Below are 12936 nucleotides of genomic sequence, written 5' to 3' on the forward strand. Positions count from 1 at the left end.
AATGACGCCTCCAGCTGGAGACGAAGAGAATGTTACGCCGACGGTCTACCGCAGCCAGTGGGCATTCTTTTGCACATGCCTTATCTCCAAAATATAAAAGATGGGCATTATCAGAATCATCTTTACACAATTCTTTCAACTGTCTTCAGAAGAGCAGCTCAGAACAACCCAAAACAACAAAAATGAAATTCGTGAGTTAATTTACTTATTTAGTATTATTAAATTCTAATAATAATTAAATTTGATTATATATTAGATCGTCGCTTTCGCTTTCTTGGCCGTGGCCCTCGCCGCACCTCAAGGGGATAAGAAGCCCATCGAAATTGTGTCATCCAACAGCGAAATGAACGCAGACGGCAGCTACTCATTCGAGTAAGTTAATATTTTTAAGATCCTAATGTCATTTCCTAATTTTAAAAATGTGTCAAAATTAGTTTCGAGTCTGCCGATGGGACCAAAGTGTCTGAGAGTGGCAACCAGAAACAAGTTGGACCCAAACCGGAGGATATCGGGACCGTGTCCAAGGGCTCCTACTCGTTCACGACTCCCGACGGCGTCGTCCTCACCGTCAATTGGGTGGCCGATGAAAACGGATTCCAGGCCACCGGCGACCACCTCCCCACTCCTCCTCCCATGCCCGAGCACGTCGTCAAGATGCTCGCAGACCTCAAAGCCGCCGGAGTCCTGTAAATAATTCGACAACAATTTCACCCTTGGATTAAATATGTACATACCGCCAACATTCTTTGCAACTGCCGAGTGATTTGCTATGGATAATTTGGTCTTGCATAATAAATCATTTTACTATTATTATTACCGTGTTTTATAGCAACCGTCAATCAGAAATGTAGCGCGATTTTTATTCAGAAAAAATTTGATTAGTTTCGCTGTTATTTCCGGTTCTCTGACTGCCAGAGTTGATTAGGAAATTGCAGACTACCTACGCAATCGTCGCCTATGAGTTATGATTAGGAAGCTACCTTTTATAAGCGATTTGGTATTAGAGCTCAAAGTTTCATTCCATTTGGAATGTAGCCAATGATGCCTCAGAAATCTTAATAACACTACAGACTAAATGAGAAATTCGTTCCCAGCAATGCAACATTTTCTGTTGATGTAAAGTTGAGAGCTATAAGCGTTGCATGTCAACTACCATGTGCATTAGATCGTCTTTTCATGGTCGATGGGGGTATAGCTCAGTGGTAGAGCATCCGACTGCAGATCGGGCGGTCATCGGTTCAAACCCGGTTGCCCCCTGACGAACAATAAAGTTATGTCAAGTTGAAGAAAGTTTAAATGAAGTAATTTATTTTATCATCTCAAATGTAAGTTAAGAACTAAAGTTGGTCCAGCAGGACTGATATTGCAATATGGTCTTCAGTTCCAGTTTCTATCCAAACACGTCTAATCCATTCTCTCGAAATTTCCAATAAAACCCATTGTTGTCGTACTCGACGACTGAAGTCTAGATTCAATGTCTTCCATTTAGTTCGATTTAGTTCTCAGAATTGAGAACTGCTGAGATTTGGTATTGTCCTATTGACACTTTTCAGTCCTCGGTATACTCCGAATTAAGTCGGAGTCACGACTGTTTTAAAAAACGACATTCTAGTTTCGATTCGAAATAGGAGAATTAAACACGTCCAACTTTCCCCTAATATCTGCCCTCCTTCGTTGGTTAACAAACGAGTTTTGGGAAATATCTTTCTACTATACTCAATGCCAAATATGATGAGGCTTTCGCTGTGGCACGTAACCTTGGTTTTTCACGCCCATCACGCGTAAGCATTTGTCGCTGATTGCGCTTCTTCCCTTTAGTCGATTCTGCCTTAACTGTGCCGGTTCATTTCTGCGTTATAATTAACATTTAAACTGAAACTGGCATGGCCTATTATTAAGGAAAAGTGGTCGATTTATTATGTAATTATTTATGTTAGCTGCATTTCTTATAGTCAGACTCGATCGGACTCCTCTAAATTTATGATCGATTATTAGCCTTAGATAGAACACTCGAGATTGACCATTTATCAACGCACCATTTCTCTAGACTCTCAAAAATTTTCATCTTTAACACCGGACTATAAAGAACTAGACGTGACAGTGCACAAATCGCCAACGACCCTGAAAATCAAATCTGTTTGAATTATAACAAGTTCCTAGAAGAAGGTGAGCACTGTCTTCCTATTGCAAATACCAAAGTTTGTGAGAGGAAACACTCCAGTGGATTTCTCTGCCAATTTCTCCTTTCGCTCATCTCCATTTATAATATGACGCTTCCAACTGGAGACGAAGAGAAGGGTTTGCAAATGGAGGGCCCATCGTTTGAATGCGCTTGAAAAATATAAAAGACTGTCGGTGTCAGAAACATCTTCACACAACTCTCTCAACTATCTTCAGAAGAGCAGCACTAAACATCAAACTAGCAAAAATGAAATTCGTAAGTTTTCTCTACTTTTAATCTTATCGATTTTTACTTTACTCTTGTGCATTGACAGATCGTCGCTTTCGCTTTCTTGGCCGTGGCCCTCGCCGCACCTCAAGGAGATAAAAAGCCCATCGAAATTGTGTCATCCAACAGCGAAATGAACGCCGACGGCAGCTACTCATTCGAGTAACTTTACTTTCATCCTGATTTCATTAAATCCTAATGTCATTTCCTAATTTTAAAAAATGTGTCAAAATCAGTTTCGAGTCTGCCGATGGGACCAAAGTGTCTGAGAGTGGCAGCCAGAAACAAGTTGGTCCCAAACCGGAGGATATCGGGACCGTGTCCAAGGGCTCCTACTCGTTCACGACTCCCGACGGCGTCGTCCTCACCGTCAATTGGGTGGCCGATGAAAACGGATTCCAGGCCACCGGCGACCACCTCCCCACTCCTCCACCCATGCCCGAACACGTCGTCAAGATGCTGGCCGACCTTAAAGCCGCTGGAGTTCTGTAAATCATTCGACATTACTTCCCCTGTCCACTACCGGATGTACATAACGAGCCAACAGTATTTTCGTTTTACCTTCCGCAATCTAAAATTTGACGACAAAATAAAAAATTGTTTACCCAAATCGCGATTTATTGCGTATACTATTTGTCGATTGATTGGCCGGAATGTGCAAGAAGGGGCTTCATGGCGTGTACTCAAATTAGTCTGTCAAAAGTTTATATGCAGGGAAACACTTCCTAGTTGGACGCCTTTAGGATTAGAAATAAAAATAATAAAAACCTTTTTCATATAAAATACGGTTCCCACCAATTTTCAAAAAGATAAGACGCATCGAACAAAAGTTGCTGCAAAAATCGGTGTTAAACTTTTATCTGGTATCGCAGGACGTTTTGCTTGATGATTAGTGTAGTAGTGTTTCAAAGTTTCTGTTCTTCCTGACCCTGTGCATGTGTAGAAAGAAGAAAATCTGTAGATTTCAGTTCTCTTGAGATTTTAAACTTCAGAAATACCTAAGTTATTCAATCAAACAAATCCTTTTTGACAGGTGTTTAATAAGTTATGAGGAGGGCTATAATTTGCGGAATTGTCTCCATCAATGAAAAGAGTCTGCTGTTATCAAGACTTGGGCTGAAATCTACAGAGACTTAACCTGTTATTGTTTACTACAGCTGAAATGGTATTAGATTTAACATTTATGATGTTCTGAACTAGATTTATCAGGTGAACTTAATTTGGAATTTGTTTAACCAGAGTCCATTTCATATGAACGATTTCAGCCAAGTGTTCAGACTGACATCTTCAATTGCTGGTACATGCTGCAACACCCAAAATAATCAAGTAAATGTTTTCAATATTAAATAAAACTAGTATAAGAAAAATCATGTATTGAGACCATACTAAAAGCTAGGCAATCAAACCCTCCCCTGTAATTAATTTTCCTGATCGTGTCACCCTCAGATATAGTCATGTTAGAAACAATAAAACAGCACAAGCCAAATTAATCCACACACATCCTGGCAACTTATCCCTTAGGTGGGACAAGCTGGCTTAGATTTTATTTTGTATATTTCTGTTATTTTTAAGAAGCAGAATCTCAAATTCACGAACATTGCGATTGCTGCGTAGAGTATCAATGGTTGAATTTTTAAATTGTAATTGAGCGACCCCAAAGGGGAAAGAACTTTTTTTTAATCCCCCCCAAATGATCGATAGCATAGGAAGGGGAGGTATCGGTATTTTGCAATCTCAAAGTGTGTATGGCAGGTTCAGTTGGGCTTAAATCAGCTGAAAACAAGCGAAAAGATATAGAGATTTAACTTCAAAGCTTCACCATTTAGTGATGATTATATGCGTGGTTTTCTTAGTTGTTCCAATCGAAGGATATGAGTATTCTGCAACGAAAGTAACGTTTCTCGATACGCAACAGACTTTGTCAGCTGCCGATAGCCTTGTTTAGTCACAAGCAATACAACCCGGATTTGGCATTTCTTGACGTCCCGCCAAGAAACTCCTATTCGTACCCAAACAGCAACCGAGAATTCCGTAAAGAAAAAGGTTTTTCTCAGTGAAAGTGGACAACTTGCCTTTCAGTAGAGGTAACCCAAGTTGTCTGTACTCTGTAGTGTATAAACAAAACGAACTAAATCATTCCGGCGTCTTGGCAGAAATTACAGACGGTGAATTAAACATAAATTTCTCGTCGCGCAAATTCAATCAGACTTTTGATGGCAAAACTTTTGTCTGAAGCTGAAAGGGAAAACACCCGTAAATGTAACAGACGAGCAGCCAAACACTAAATTATTACATAAGATTCCCCCAAGCTTGACCAAATGGAAAATTCTCGTGAGCCGAAAACTTTGACGCAACAGCAAACTCTTATAGGGTACAAGGAAAAACCAGCGGAATATTTCTTTAGTGGGGGGAGCCAATAAGGGCGCCATTTGCGATGAAGTCGATCCATCCCAATTCCGACTAACATACTGCGAAGTCATCACATGATACCACTAATCAAATAACTGACACCGTAACACAGTTACTTTTTTGGGTTTAAATAAAAAAGTTTCTAGACGAACGAAGCGCATAGAAAGTGATCCGCGTTCAAACAGCCGCCAACAGCCAAAGATGCTGCCAGATCGATACGCAACTTTTCCGGCATTGACGGAAGACAAAGTAAAGAATACGTAGTTGTACAGTATGTAGGTAGTAGTATGTAGGCAGTCCGAGTGGTACTCCACGTAGTCGACCGTATACATACTCACTCCATTTCCTCCTATAGCTGTTCCTGTTTTGAAATGGAACGTTTCAGCAATTGCGCGCCCTTAAACACATTTAGTCAGGCGGCTGGAAATGACAAGGAAATCACTGGTTGTCCACAAAATTATGCCCACAACAAATGCAGCTATACATTTACTATTTAGAGAGAACAAAGAGGTAATCGTAATTTTTTCCGTCCGTCGTATGGCGTTATCGACCGCGGCGACTTGTTCCGTGTATTTTTAGAAAATCTCTTCTCTGAGGCGATCAGCGCTATTGACGTGAATATCGATCGAGTCTCTCTTTAATTTCCCAAGGCTCACTCCAAAAATAGATTTCGTGTATCGATAGGCTCTCAATAGAATAAGATCTTCTGTTGTATTTATTTACATCAATCATTCATGATTCATCATTCCATATACAAAAGACATTACAAATAATTTAAGATTATTTAGCAAATTAAATTAATTATTTAGTAGATCTTGTATCCCTTTCCGTTGAATGGAATGTGGACGGGAGCGACGGGGAGTTCGTATTCGTGGACGGGTGCGACGGGCAGGACGTACTCGTGAACGGGAGCCACCGGGAGCTCGTAGACGTGGACGGGAGCGACGGGCAAGTGGTCACCCTTGGGTTGGAATCCGGCGTTATCAGCGGCCCAGGTCAAAGTGAATTTCTCGCCTTCAGGGGAAACCCAGTAGGAAGATCCTTTGTTGGTATTTCCGTAAACCTCCTCGGTGTATTCTTTGCCGTAATCATCGACGGTGGTCACGACGAATTTCTTCTGCTCCTGGGTCTCGTCACGGGTCGTGTAGTCAGACTGGGCGTAGCTGTTTTTTTTTTAATTTTCATTTCATAGTTTATTAGTCGTCAATTAATTAATTAAAAAAGAAAAAGAAATTGGACGTACCTCCACTTGCTGCTGCCGTCCAAGTTGCGCTCGTCCGATTGGCTGGTGACGGTAATCTCGGGATATTTGTAGTCCTTCTCGTACGTCTTCTCGTACGTTGCGTAACTCGAAGGAGCGGCGGCGGCGACGGCCAAGACAGCGGCGATGATGAACTGTCATTATATTGAATAGGTTGAATAATTAATTATTATGCAATAATTTTTAATCTTACATTAAAAGTGAAATTATTTTAAGAATAAAAGAGGGAACTTACCAATTTCATGTTTGAACTGGATGATAAGCTTAAAGCAACTGATGTCTTTACCGTTGATTCGATTTCTTTTTATACGAATTGGAACGGCGCACGCACATTCTAATCTTGACCCACACTCCAGTAAATCTCAGCACAACCAGAATAGCCAACTCACGTGATTTATTCGGTTTCATTCTGTCTGTCACAATAAGAAAAAAAAAACACAACTCAGACAATTTGGTTTCAGCTACAGGCGATTTTGCCACCTTTCGTTTCGGCGGAACCTGAAAACCATTTCATGTTGGATTTTCAATTTCCACTTTTAGATACTATTTTTGTTCTTTTTAACTTCCAAAATCTTCGACTCTTAATTTTCTGATTCAAAACTAGAATCGGTGCCAATAACTGTCCTTTTGAATTTCACAAGTCTATTCAACCTCTTGAATCATAAGTCTACGCAATGAAATATTTTTCGATATTGTAGAACAGGTAACGTCAATTTTACTATAATAATGTGTTTTATAACTATCACTTCTCATCGTTATCGCCGTTAAATCTTTTAGAGCAAAACATTTCTGGTTTCGGTCAGTCGTTGCCACGAACGAAAAGACAAATTTGATTTTACTTTTTATCCCGAAGCGGGTGCAATTTACGAACTAGAACAAACGAGTTTCCGAATCAGGAGGTAATTTTTATCAATGCCAAGTGCGTTCCTTTCACTCCTCTGTTTGCTGGTTTTTGCATTTTCCAAATTTAAGAAATAAATAGACAGTTTGACCATAGGCCCTATCCTTCATATTACTATGAATAAGTTAACCGGATTTTATTTTGTGCTATAGAGTATGGATTCTCATCTTCTTTCATTCATAACCGATCGGGACGTCCTTCATAATACAAGACCTTAAACTTCTCCGCAATTCCTAGTATGCGGTTCAGTTCTTTGGTTTTTATTTAGCACAGATATGACTAGCGCACCGATGTATGCGATAGTGAAAAAGTGAAGTAAAAGTCAAATTCGACCTTGAAGAACTCTTCCTATTACATCAAACAATAAAATTTTATTTTTATTTGGGGAAGCTTCCACAACATTTGCTGTAGCTGTTGTTTTCTCCTTTCACCCATTTTAACATGACGCCTCCAGCTGGAGAAGAAGAGAGAACTAGGTAAGGTCTTCCATTCGTTTTCACGAGCTTGCAAAATATAAAAGATGGTCAGTATCAGAATCTTCTTCACACAATTCTCTCAACTGTCTTCAGCAGAGCAGCTCAGAACAACCCAAAACAACAAAAATGAAATTCGTAAGTTAACTTAATTATTTAGTATTATTAAATTCAAATAACAATTTAATGTTATAATTATCAGATCATCGCTTTCGCTTTCTTGGCCGTGGCCCTCGCCGTACCTCAAGGAGATAAGAAGCCCATCGAAATTGTGTCATCCAACAGCGAAATGAACGCCGATGGCAGCTACTCCTTCGAGTAAGTTAATATTTTTAAGATCCTAATGTCATTTCCTAATTTTTAAAAATGTGTCGAAATCAGTTTCGAGTCTGCCGATGGCACCAAAGTGTCTGAAAGTGGCAACCAGAAACAAGTTGGACCCAAACCGGAGGATATCGGGACCGTGTCCAAGGGCTCCTACTCGTTCACGACTCCCGACGGCGTCGTCCTCACCGTCAATTGGGTGGCCGATGAAAACGGATTCCAGGCCACCGGCGACCACCTCCCCACTCCTCCTCCCATGCCCGAGCACGTCGTCAAGATGCTCGCAGACCTCAAAGCCGCCGGAGTCCTGTAAATAATTTCAACAATACTTCCCATGTCTACTACCGGATGTACATAACGAGCCAATAGTATTTTCGTTTTATCTTCCGCGATCAGAAATACGACGACAAAATAAATTTTTTTTACCAAGTAGCGATGTATTGCGTCACATTATTTGTCGATTGATTGACGGAAATGGGCAAGGAGATGCTTCATGACGGGCACTCAAATTAATGACTGTCAAGTTCTGCGCAGAGAAACACGAAGAAAATTTCTGAATTATGTAGTATAGCAATTGTATCTTTCGCTTGTCTCGGAAAATTGGCTTGAAAAGGTTGCTGGATACGCTGGTCCATCAAATAGTCAAATACTAACAGAATGTGAATGTCTCTTATGTCTCAAAGTATAGGTAGAAGAGATGGGGATTGGGGAGGCTATAGTTGTTAGGTGGGACAAATCTATTAGTTTTCCTAGTTGAACCTTTTTATGATTGGAAATAAAAACAATTAGGTCCTTTTTCATATGAAAAACGATTCCCACCAATTTTAAAAAAGATACGACACATCGAACAAAAACTGCTGCAAAAATCGGTGTTAAACTTTTATCTGGCGTCGCAGGACATTTTGCTTTATGACTAGTGTAGTAGTGTTTCAAAGTGTTCTCTTCTCTGTGCTGTTCTAGAAAAAAGAAAAGAGAGAGATTGTAAACTAAATAAATACTTCAGTCCTTATTCAATCAAACAAATCCTTTATGGCAGGTGTCTAATGAGTTATAAATTTTTGGAAATAGATGAGGAGGCTATAATGGTTTCCATCAGTGGAAACGCCAGAGTCTGTACTGTCACTGTTATCAAGAGTGGGGCTAAAATCTACGGAGATTGTTTACTGCAACTTTAAAATGGTGTTAGATGTAATGTTTTTTTTTTAATTTTATGTATTAGATATCTAGTGAACTTAATTTGAAATTTGTTTAACCAGAGTCCATTTCACACAAACAATTTCAGCCAAGTGTTCAGACTGACATCTTCAATTGCTGGTACATGCAACACCCAAAATAATCAAGTAAATGTTTTCAATATTAAACATAAACTAGGATAAGACAAATCGTGTGATGAGACCATACTAAAATCTAGGCAATCAAACCCTCCCCTGTAATTAATTTTCCTGATCGTGTCACCCTCAGATGCAGTCTTGTTAAGAATCAGTAACAAATCACAATCTTATTTACCCTACACATGTCCAGGAAACTTATTCCTTAGGTGGAGCAAGTTGGCTGAGATTTTATTTTTTATATTTCTGTTATTTTTAAGAAGCAGAATCTTAAATTCACGAAACATTGCGATCGCTGCGTAGAGTGTCAATAAAATAATTTGTTAGTTGTAATTGGGCGACTTCCATAGGGAAAAGAACTTTTTTTTTTAATACCCCAAAAATGACCGATAGGAAGGGGTATTTTGCAATCTCTAAGTGTGTGTATGGCAGGTTCAGATGATGGGCTTCAACTGAAAACAAGTGAAAAGAAATAGATTTCACCATTTTGTGGTGAACCAAAAATTCATGTCAATTTCGAGTCTCTCTTTAATTTCGAAAGGCTCACTCCAAAAATAGATTTCGTGTATCGATAGGCTTACAATAGAATAAGATCTTCTGTTGTATTTATTTACATAAACTATTCAATCTCACAGACAAGACATTACAAATAATTTAATAATTATTTAGCAAATTAAATCAAATATTTAGTAGATCTTGTATCCCTTTCCGTTGAATGGAATGTGGACGGGAGCGACGGGGAGTTCGTATTCGTGGACGGGGGCGACGGGCAGGACGTACTCGTGAACGGGAGCCACCGGGAGCTCGTAGACGTGGACGGGAGCGACGGGCAAGTGGTCACCCTTGGGTTGGAATCCGGCGTTATCAGCGGCCCAGGTCAAAGTGAATTTCTCGCCTTCAGGGGAAACCCAGTAGGAAGATCCTTTGTTGGTATTTCCGTAAACCTCCTCGGTGTATTCCTTGCCGTAATCGTCGACGGTGGTCACGACGAATTTCTTCTGCTCCTGGGTCTCATCGCGGGTCGTGTAGTCCGACTGGGCGTAGCTGTTTTTTTTTTTAATTTTCATTTCATATTTTATTAGTCGTCAATTAATTAATTAAAAAAGAAAAAGAAATTGGACGTACCTCCACTTGCTGCTGCCGTCCAAGTTGCGCTCGTCCGATTGGCTGGTGACGGTAATCTCGGGATATTTGTAGTCCTTCTCGTACGTCTTCTCGTACGTTGCGTAACTGGAAGGAGCGGCGGCGGCGACGGCCAAAACAGCGGCGATGACGAACTGTCATTTTATAGAACAGGTTGAATAATTAGGGTGATATTATGTAAGGATTGAATTTCACATGGTTACGTTTTGGTTAATCTAGTACCAAACTGTTGTGCAGATTTTAAGTTGTCAAAGGAGCTTACCAATTTCATGTTTGTTTGTTGATTAGGTTCGAGTAACTGATATCATTTTCACAAAGTTTGTCGCTTTTTATACCGTTGGCTATTGTCCTGACGCACATTCTAAACTTGACGTATTCAGATCGAGTTCATAACCCGAGGGTTCTGTTTCAATCGCTCTCCTTTTGTTACGTTTGTGCGGTACACTTTTGAAGTCAGTCTTATTCACCTTAACTGAAATTGATCTGTTAAGAGTTGATTAAACTAAAAGTAAAAAGTATAAAGTAAGTAGAGTTGATTAGACTAAAATGTGATCTATCTTACTATATCAAATTCCAAGTAAGTAATTCCTGGTCTACCGATAGTAAGCCGTCTTATTTCGCCTGATTTCATTTGTGCAATAAATCATATCCCGTCATGTCCAATTTGCAACAACCAACCATTACCGCACTATCCCAAAATCCATTCTTCGCTTTGATCAAAAAAGAAATTGTTATTCATAAGTCATAACATACTTCAAGTATCTTATTACTACTTCCCCACAGCAGACAGTGCGATATCCCTTATTGGCTTTGACCGAGTTCCATTCTCCGTAACTTAAATGTATGTTTGTTTTTTCCGCGAATATCTATACAACTCAGAACTCGGAGACTTTCGTTTTCTTTAGGTCATTCCAGTTTCCATGCAAACGAGACGGAAACCTTTTCACTTTCCATCCTGGCGTCATTGTTCAACACCAATCCTGGTGAGGAATAAAAAAACACGTTAAGAAAAATGATTTTCTTCAATGCCAAGTGCAGTATATACTTTCACTTATTGATAATCACCTTTACCTTTCATTTTCAAGTCCGCAGACATTGAAATTGCAACGGTGTTTGTGATGAATGTCCTACTGCCAAAACTTTGTCGTTAAGCTCTGCGTGTTGACTGCCATCAGACGAAATGTGTCAAAAATCTCTAACCATGTTATCATTGTCCATTGGAATTCAGAAGTAATTCATTTCAACTCTGAAAGGGAATTTGTAAAATGTATACTAAATGTTTTTCTTTGTTTTTTTAGTGCATCAGCTGTAATCAATACGTAAATGTGAATCTAGCGATTCCGAGGAAACATCCGTCATCTCATTTTATTTGCATAGGTCTTTAATATTTCCGACAGAAAAGGGACTAATGGACACACTGCATATGTTTGATAGTAAAAGTTACAGACGACCATGACAGTCCCAATATTTGGATTAACAAGGTCCTCTGTTATTTCAATAAGAATCGCAAGTTTGTACGTGGGAAAGCGAAATATTCCAGTGCGGTTGTTGTCTGCGGCCAGTTTCTCCTTTCGCTCATCTCCATATAATATGACGCCTCCAGCTGAAGACGAAGAGAAGGTTTTTCTTAAAGGAAGGTCTTCTCTTCCATTCGCTTGCATGTCAGTGGAAAATATAAAAGACGGTCCGTGTCGGAAACATCTTCACACAACTCTCTCAACTGTCCTCCGAAGAGCAGCAATATCCTCAGCAACCATCAAAAATGAAATTCGTAAGTTTCTTTACTGGATTTTCTTTTAATCTTATCGATTTCTATATTACTCTTGTGCATTGACAGATCGTCGCTCTCGCTTTCTTGGCCGTGGCCCTCGCCGCTCCTCAAGGAGATAAAAAGCCCATCGAAATTGTGTCATCCAACAGCGAAATGAACGCCGACGGCAGCTACTCATTCGAGTAAGTTGATATTATTAAGATCCTAATGTCATTTCCTAATTTTAAAAAATGTGTCAAAATCAGTTTCGAGTCTGCCGATGGCACCAAAGTGTCTGAAAGTGGCAGCCAGAAACAAGTTGGTCCCAAACCGGAGGATATCGGGACCGTGTCCAAGGGTTCCTACTCGTTCACGACTCCCGACGGCGTCGTCCTCACCGTCAATTGGGTGGCCGATGAAAACGGATTCCAGGCCACCGGCGACCACCTCCCCACTCCTCCACCCATGCCCGAGCACGTCGTCAAGATGCTCGCAGACCTCAAAGCAGCCGGAGTTCTGTAAATCATTCGAAATTACTTCCCCTGTCTACTATCGGATGTACATAACGAGCCAATAGTATTTTCGTTTTATCTTCCGCAATCCAAAATTCGACGACAAAATATAAAAATTGTTTACTCAAATGGCAAATCGCGATTTATTGCGTTATACAGTACTATTTGTCGATTGATTTGCCGAAATTTGCAAGGAGGGGCTTCACGACGTGTACTCAAATCGGCAAACGTTTCCATGCAGGGAAACACAAAGAAATTTTCTAGATCACGTAGTTTAGCAATTGCTCACGCTTGTCTTGGCAAATGGCCCAAAAAAGGTTGGATACACTGTTGCATCAAATATTGGCTGGGTGAGTTGGGAGAGATGGTGGTTGTTGTGAGGTGGG

General features: G+C 40.1%; 3 protein-coding genes, 2 long non-coding RNA genes and 1 other non-coding gene across 16 annotated transcripts; 3 read left to right on the forward strand and 3 right to left on the reverse strand.

Moving 5' to 3' along the window:
• The first annotated feature begins 86 nt into the window (after positions 1–86).
• Positions 87–12674, forward strand: LOC124350057 (endocuticle structural glycoprotein SgAbd-3-like). 9 transcript variants are annotated; one of them, XM_046801061.1, is made up of 3 exons: positions 87–191; positions 257–372; positions 435–813. In XM_046801061.1, exons 1-3 carry the CDS (start codon positions 183–185, stop codon positions 688–690), a joined length of 381 nt encoding a protein of 126 aa, XP_046657017.1. In that variant the 5' UTR covers positions 87–182; the 3' UTR covers positions 691–813. The 9 variants fall into 9 exon arrangements, with proteins under 9 accessions (XP_046657017.1, XP_046657018.1, XP_046657016.1 ...); XM_046801062.1 differs by lacking the exons at positions 257–372; positions 435–813 and adding exons at positions 12126–12241; positions 12305–12674 and having other exon boundaries at positions 116–191; XM_046801060.1 differs by lacking the exons at positions 257–372; positions 435–813 and adding exons at positions 2496–2611; positions 2686–3059 and having other exon boundaries at positions 130–191.
• On the reverse strand, positions 435–3007 carry LOC124350234. Its single transcript, XR_006920516.1, has 2 exons — positions 2918–3007; positions 435–666 (listed from the first exon to the last, which is right to left on the reverse strand). It is a non-coding gene; the product is annotated as an uncharacterized LOC124350234 (long non-coding RNA).
• On the forward strand, positions 1186–1257 carry Trnac-gca. Its single transcript has one exon. It is a non-coding gene; the product is annotated as a tRNA-Cys (tRNA).
• On the reverse strand, positions 5556–6411 carry LOC124350068 (larval cuticle protein 65Ag1-like). The gene is made up of 3 exons (XM_046801079.1): positions 6355–6411; positions 6102–6253; positions 5556–6021 (listed from the first exon to the last, which is right to left on the reverse strand). Exons 1-3 carry the CDS (start codon positions 6361–6363, stop codon positions 5664–5666), a joined length of 519 nt encoding a protein of 172 aa, XP_046657035.1. The 5' UTR covers positions 6364–6411; the 3' UTR covers positions 5556–5663.
• LOC124350440 lies at positions 8745–11182 on the forward strand. 3 transcript variants are annotated; one of them, XR_006920961.1, is made up of 3 exons: positions 8745–8996; positions 9074–9157; positions 11072–11182. It is a non-coding gene; the product is annotated as an uncharacterized LOC124350440 (long non-coding RNA). The 3 variants fall into 3 exon arrangements; XR_006920962.1 differs by having other exon boundaries at positions 11075–11182; XR_006920960.1 differs by lacking the exon at positions 11072–11182 and having other exon boundaries at positions 9074–9180.
• Positions 9734–10647, reverse strand: LOC124350065 (larval cuticle protein 65Ag1-like). Its single transcript, XM_046801076.1, has 3 exons — positions 10551–10647; positions 10271–10422; positions 9734–10189 (listed from the first exon to the last, which is right to left on the reverse strand). The coding sequence occupies exons 1-3, from the start codon at positions 10557–10559 to the stop codon at positions 9832–9834; spliced, it is 519 nt and encodes a 172-aa protein (XP_046657032.1). The 5' UTR covers positions 10560–10647; the 3' UTR covers positions 9734–9831.
• Positions 12675–12936: the final 262 nt, after the last annotated feature.

This window comes from Daphnia pulicaria, chromosome 7 (assembly GCF_021234035.1).
Source record: "Daphnia pulicaria isolate SC F1-1A chromosome 7, SC_F0-13Bv2, whole genome shotgun sequence".
Lineage (NCBI taxonomy): Eukaryota > Metazoa > Arthropoda > Branchiopoda > Diplostraca > Daphniidae > Daphnia > Daphnia pulicaria.

Excerpts from the sequence above, each read along its gene's own strand:
- LOC124350068 (XM_046801079.1), bottom strand. Across the intron at positions 6,022-6,101 it reads GACGGCAGCAGCAAGTGGAG|CTACGCCCAGTCTGACTACA; the intron begins GTACGTCCAATT and ends AAAAAAAAACAG.
- LOC124350065 (XM_046801076.1), bottom strand. Across the intron at positions 10,190-10,270 it reads GACGGCAGCAGCAAGTGGAG|CTACGCCCAGTCGGACTACA; the intron begins GTACGTCCAATT and ends AAAAAAAAACAG.
- LOC124350057 (XM_046801064.1), top strand. The coding sequence starts at position 2,327 with ATGCGCTTGAAAAATATAAAAGACTGTCGGTGTCAGAAACATCTTCAC. Across the intron at positions 2,438-2,495 it reads AACTAGCAAAAATGAAATTC|ATCGTCGCTTTCGCTTTCTT; the intron begins GTAAGTTTTCTC and ends GTGCATTGACAG. Across the intron at positions 2,612-7,874 it reads GACGGCAGCTACTCATTCGA|TTTCGAGTCTGCCGATGGCA; the intron begins GTAACTTTACTT and ends TGTCGAAATCAG.